The sequence below is a fragment of the Bidens hawaiensis genome, unplaced genomic scaffold (assembly GCF_021521415.1).
Source record: "Bidens hawaiensis isolate Kalapana, Puna unplaced genomic scaffold, B.hawaiensis_p1.1 tig00053309_1, whole genome shotgun sequence".
In the NCBI taxonomy this organism is placed as follows: Eukaryota; Viridiplantae; Streptophyta; class Magnoliopsida; order Asterales; family Asteraceae; genus Bidens; species Bidens hawaiensis.
The window spans coordinates 80,406-87,214 of record NW_027506254.1 but is presented as its reverse complement, the minus strand read 5'-3'; the positions used below and the strand labels follow the sequence as shown (position 1 = coordinate 87,214).

General features: G+C 32.3%; 1 protein-coding gene across 1 annotated transcript; it reads left to right on the top strand.

Annotated features, from left to right (window-relative positions):
* Positions 1 to 327: 327 nt before the first annotated feature.
* Positions 328 to 4,543, top strand: LOC143617256 (O-fucosyltransferase 30-like). Its single transcript, XM_077089876.1, has 2 exons — positions 328 to 728; positions 3,391 to 4,543. The coding sequence occupies exons 1-2, from the start codon at positions 328 to 330 to the stop codon at positions 4,439 to 4,441; spliced, it is 1,452 nt and encodes a 483-aa protein (XP_076945991.1). The 3' UTR covers positions 4,442 to 4,543.
* The last annotated feature ends 2,266 nt before the right edge of the window (positions 4,544 to 6,809 follow it).

The window sequence follows — 6,809 nt, the reverse complement described above, 5'->3', positions numbered from 1 at the left end:
CATATGACTTCAGTAGATGATGAAGTTTTAACAAATATTTCTTTTTTGTTTCATGGTATAAGTTAGAAGTATGTGGCATAACTTATAATTATGTTTTAAATTGTTATTTTTCTTTATTTGTCTTTTTATATTGGGTTCTTTTAATTAAAATATCAATGCGATATCTTATAATAATAATGATGATGAAAGATTATCTTCTGTTTATAATTCGTTAAAATGTATATAAGACATGCACACATATATGTATATATATAAATGCAGTTTTATATATTTATCTAGTGATAATAATAAAGAGAGACGATGCGCATTTGAAAGCAAAGAAACAAGATGGAAGTTTTGACCTTGAAAAGCAACCGATTGAGAAAGAAAGCCTCAAACATCACTTCCAGATCCATCATCGCACTCTTGTTCTTGTTGATCATTCTCCTCTACTTGATCCTCACCACCTACATCTTCATTGACCCAGAGAGAAGCAGCCAATGCCTTGCCACCACCCACAAGCACAAGCTCTTGTGGTACGCCCCGCACAGCGGATTCAGCAACCAGCTCTCCGAGTTCAAGAACGCCGTGACCATGGCCGCAATACTTAACCGCACACTGGTTGTCCCCCCTGTGCTGGATCACCACGCGGTTGCTCTCGGAAGCTGCCCCAAGTTTAGGGTTTCCGACCCCAATCAGATTCGCTTTGCGGCCTGGAATCATGCCATTCATCTCATGCGAACCAACAGGTGACTTCAATTCTTTCATTTTTCTTTTCTTTTGCTGCTGCTTTATTATCAACAGTTGAATATCACCACTGCAACTTTCTTATTTCTTATTTGCTCCTTGAATGATTTGCTAAATTCCTCCATACACCACAACAAATTACCCCAATCAACGGTGTGCAAACAGTTGAATATTAAGTGAAAATGATTGTTTTGATTCGTTTACTAATATTGATATGTTTACCAAAAACAACAATTTTGACCCGTTCACTAAAATTATATAATACCAGAACATCACGCGCATCGTTTTTACACCACAATTAATCGCAATACAACTGATGATTAGTTTATTCTCGTTACAAATGTTTTCAATACCTTACACGAGAAGAGAAAATTTACAATATTTCAAAATTGTATACAAATAAGAATAACTTTCGGCCAACTAAATTAACCTCATACACATAAGAAGGTAACTGCTGTTAAACTATTTTTTCTTTTTTTTTTGTGAAAAGCATTTACACAACTTATAATGGATGTTTCAGTAATGGAATAATCCGCAATCACAATTACCTGGAATAGTAAATCATATACTGAGAATGAACAACACATATGCGCAAATCTTACCAACTGGAACTAGAATCACTAATGGCTAGAAAGGACATGGAAGTCACTTTGGATAATTTCTGTTTTTTTAGTATAATGCGTGGCTATTGAAAACATCATCATCATCATCGTACTCAGTATATCCCACCAATAGCAAAGCTATAGTAGGGTCTGAGGAGGGTAAGATGTAGACAGCCTTACCTCTACCCCATAGGGATAGAGAGGCTGCTTCCGGTGAGACCCTCGGCTCGATAGTAGTTTTGCATCAAGCCTTGGACATAAGACACATAACACTCAACCATCGGGACACCGACCGATTGGTGCATGTACCCTTGTCTTTCGGCTATCAACGCCACCACATGATGCCTGATTAACCTTCCGCCACTTTTAACGTTATTTTCACGATATTGGTAAAATAACGTCAAAATTAGTGCAATTTCGCTTTTGCCCACCCGAGGCTATTGAAAACATATGAGATTTAATTCTTTAATTACCATTTTGTCCTTCTTTGAAGTTGTACCATGTGTTTAAAGGATTGTAAATCTCTTTAAATCATACTTTTACTTTTGCCCATCACTCCTTCATTATATATAGCCTTCATTATATATAGTAAAGATAACACTATCATTGTAATAATATAACTTCTTAATGATATATGATAACTAAGACACTAATTATTTATATAACTAAAAGAAATAAAGTGTTTGTCAGTCAGCCACTCAATCCGAGCCGATCCATAAGAACCCAAACTAAAAATGTACATGTATGAGTATGACACATTTCCCTTTAATGGTGCTTACAGTCAAATCCGCAGCTTAAACAAATTGCCATTCAACTGGTTTGCCCCTTGAAGGCACACTTGCAACATTGTCATTACTGCAGTTAAGTTTCTCAAACCATTAAGAGAAACTTAACTTACATCTAACAGGGAAATCTTTTCTTTAAGTATTTGCAGCATCAGGTGGCTGAGAAACAGTAAATGCAAGAACACCTTTCTGTACAATCAACAATCAAATTAATGATAATTTTGATGAAGAGAAAATGCAACAATTATTTTTTTAAATACTAAAATACATTATTTGAAAAAGCATCTTGAAGATACCAGCCTTCTGCTACACAATCTCTTCAAGATATTTCCTGGTCATGAATAGCTATATAAAAAATGAATATTATAATTCTCAAACTTCATCTAAACAATAACTGGTTTCTGGAGAAAACAAATGAATATAAACGAAAATGATAAATGGCCATAACAAACAAATGGATATAAAATAAATTGATGAATGGCCATACCCAGGATTTTTGTGTCGTCATATGCTACCACAAACTATAGGCGATAAACTATGAAAAAAAATTATGCGGTATATTATACAAACTTTTTGTTGGAAGCCAAGCTTCAGAGTTCTCCACAAATATTTGATCCTGTGGTCCAAGTTCAAATGAAAATAGTTAAAAATGAAAGTCAAAACAATGGCAAATGTGAAAATCTTGAAAGTCAAGACTACCACAGAATTTAAGATTATGAAACAGTACTGTATCCATAAAATCCCAAAACATAAACCAATTTGAAAATTATTTCCATCAAGCTATTATGAGTATACTATCTATGAAACTGTAATAATAAATATGACATTGCAAAATATATATATATATATATATATATATATATATATTAACAAATCAAGAAAATTTACACAATTGACGAGGGAGCGATAACAGGCGGGGAGTAAAAGTGGGACGAGATTACCAGAGGTTGGGGAGCGTAGGAGAGAAACTGCCCTAAATTGCTCCTTCCAGAAGCTATTTCTTGACTTTAAACGGCTGAGATCAAATCTTAGACTGATCCAATGGCTGATATGCAACCAGCTAGCAGTTTTTTCCATTGGGAACAATAAAATATGTATTGATCAAAGAGTTATGAAAGAGAACGTGTGGCGGTTACATAACCGTCTTATGTATCACGTTTATATGTACAAGTGGATTATGCCGTTCTCGTAGTTCTCAACATATTAATAGTTTTGAACCCCTCTCTTGTATAATAAGCTTCTATATGTGACTGATCTATAATCATGATTTTGTGCAGATACGTATCAGTGGCGGATGTAATTGATCTTTCATCACTGGTTTCTGATTCTGCACTTCAATTTATGGATTTCCGTTATTTTGCATCTTTGTTTTGTAATATAGATGTTAACTATTTTTGTGTTGAAGATTCAAAGATGGAAGATTCATTATTGGAAAAACTAAAACAATGTGGATCCTTACTATCTGGATACAACAGTGATATAAACAACTGTGTGTATGCTGTGCAAGATGATTGCAGGACAACAGTTTGGACATACCAAAAAGATAACGAAGACGGATCATTAGATTCATTTCAACCCGATGATCAACTCAAAAAGAAAAAGAAGATATCATTTGTTAGGCGAAGGAAAGATGTGCTTCTTTCACTCGGTCCAAATTCTAGAGCCAACTCAGCCAGTATTTTATCATTCGGTTCACTTTTTACAAGCCCGCATAAGGGCTCTGAGTCATACATTGATATACATGAAGCTTCTAGAGATCAAAGGATTCAATCTGTGATAAACAGAGTCGAGTTTCTTCCATTTGTAAATGAGATTTTGGATGCAGGGAAAGCGTATGCTTTTCACAGAGTAAAGTCACCTTTTCTGTGTGCACAACTTAGATTATTAGATGGGCAGTTTAAGAACCATAGATTGGCTACTTTTCAGGGTTTAAAACAGAAGCTAGATTCTTTAAAACAAAAAGAGAGTTTGCCGGTTCATGTTTTTGTAATGACGGATTTGCCCTTGAGTAATTGGAGTGGGACTTATTTAGGGGATCTAGCGAATGATCTGGATTCTTTTAAGTTATTTGTTCTTTCTGAAAATGATGATTTGATTAAAGAAGCTGCTAAGAAAGTTTTAAGTGGAGGTCATGGTATGAAGTTGGGAGGTTTTAATACTAATGGGATTGAGAAAGATTGTCATAAGGGTCAAATGTTACCTGATGTTCTTCTACATGTTGAAGAAACTGTTTGTAGTTGTGCTTCTCTTGGTTTTGTTGGGACTGCTGGATCCACAATTGCAGATAGCATTGAAATGATGAGAAAGAAACAGATCTGTTCTCGCTGAAGTTTGACTCTTTGTTAGGCAACATGTTTGACTGGCAGAAATTGCACGCATGCTACGACCCATTTTCAAAGTGTTATTACAGAAGGGGCGGATTTACATTGTGTGACGGGGTTCACTAGAATCCCCGAGTTTTGAAATTTTAATACAAGTGCATAAAAAAAACTGGAGTGAACCCTTAACAAAATATAGGGTGAGCCCCTTACCAAACTGAATAGGGCAAGCCCCTATCTTTGAATCCTCATCCCTTCTTTTTTTTTTTGTGTATCTGCTCTCTGTTAATACTATTACCTGTTTTTAATTCTACCCTTTTCCAAATATTATTTTAGTTTGAGTTCATCATGTATAACTAGACCACCTGTAACACCTTTTGTCCAATATTTCTTCCTATTTTTTTCCTTTTAATATAGTACAATGCTTTTATATTAATCGAACATTTTTCTATGAAGTTGTTTTAAGAGGTTACATGTACGCTTTAGGCATTTGGAAATGAGTCATGTTGATAGAGTTATAGTACTTTCAGTTTGTATAACGTGTTGAATAAGATTACATGAATCATATTATTTAATGTTAATCAAACTTTGTTAACAATAATATTTTAGGAGGTTATATGTTTTAGGTGTACACCGTAGTTTACTCTTAAAATTTTACACATTTCATTTTAAGCTACCTTCTTGTTTTAAAATCAAGCATAACCCAAATCAACCCGATAAACCTGATATAAGCAAATGAATAGTTTGTTTAATTTGTTTTTCTAGCACTGGTGCTATATATATATATTTATATATCATCTATACTACACTTAGAACTTAGTATTTTACCTGTTCGGTGGATGGAAACATCAACGCGAGAATATAACGACTACATTAATTCTGTACAATGAATGAGCAGAACGCATGTTTGGAAATATATTACGGTTAGTGGTTCGATTTTGGTTATGAAATTGTGGTGAGTGGCTTAACTGAACCAAACTGGTTATATATATAGGGTTAGTTTCATTTGAGAACTCAAAAAAAGTTAAGAACTTGAGGGAACTCTTAAAAACTAAATATTTTTTTAACTTTTTTATATATTAACATTATTTGATACTTGTTTTATCATATTTAAAAAAAAAATGTTTGATTACATATATAAATCACAAGTTACACATGTGTAAAATTTATGTGATAAAAAATTTACATATGTGTAAAAAAAACATAGATATATGTAAAAAACTAATTTTCATAATTGTAATCGTAAATATAGACACCAAAAGTGATAAAACTACACTCAAGTAACATTAGCATATAAAAAGTTTTATTAAAAACGTTAGTTATTAAGAGTTCCTTCAAGTTCTTAAATAATTTAAGAGTTCTGTAATGATACTAATCCTATATATAGGGGAGGGTTCAAATGAGAACCATGGTTTTCAAGAAAACTTGTTAAATCAATCTAAGACATCTATTTATTAGATCAATGGTTAATATGCATAATGGTAATTGGGTAATTAAATGTAAACTTAATTAGATTAATTAAAATGATTAAGGGCAAAATAGGTAAACTAAAAAAATAGTATATGCTGCCATCCTACAAATTCCCACACTCTCTCCCATATTTTATTTTATTTCTTTTATTCTCTCTTCACATTCCAAATTTATAGGTAGAAAATTATTCCGTATCCAGTTTCATTTCAAAATAAAAAATGGATAGTTAATATACTCAAACTAAATAAGGTTTGAAATCATAAGACAAAAAAGCAACGAAGAAAAATTCCAATTTCCAACTTTTTATCTTGATTCATTATAACTTGATTGGATTGGCAACCCTTTAAATTTTTCAATCTTTTATATTTGTGTTTTAATTCGAGTGATTTAACGCTATTGTCATATCTTACATGTCCAAGAAGTTTAATTGTATTATTTTTTCCTATTATTAAAATACTTGATGCTTTTATGTCATATCTTACATAAAGTACATGTTAAAACAAAGGTAGTCGTAGTGATACATATATGTAACAAACATAGTTACATATATGTAACAATATAGTTACATATATGTTAATATACAAAAACTATATACTCTCGTTTTTACTTCATATATGTGTACATATATGTATATATTGGAAGTGGTTAGTTGTCACACTAAGATACATATATGTAACTTAACGATATACATATATGTATAACTAAATTACGAAGTTACATATATGAAAACTAATGGTTTTTTTTTTGTATAACTATAGGGTTACATTTATGTATAACGATATTCATTCTCATAGCAAAACAAATATACTCAAAAATAAAAAATCATTAAATTGTGTCTAATTTCCGGAACCCACGCAACCAAATATCATAGCCAAAACCCATTTAATCAAATATCTTTCTTTTATGCT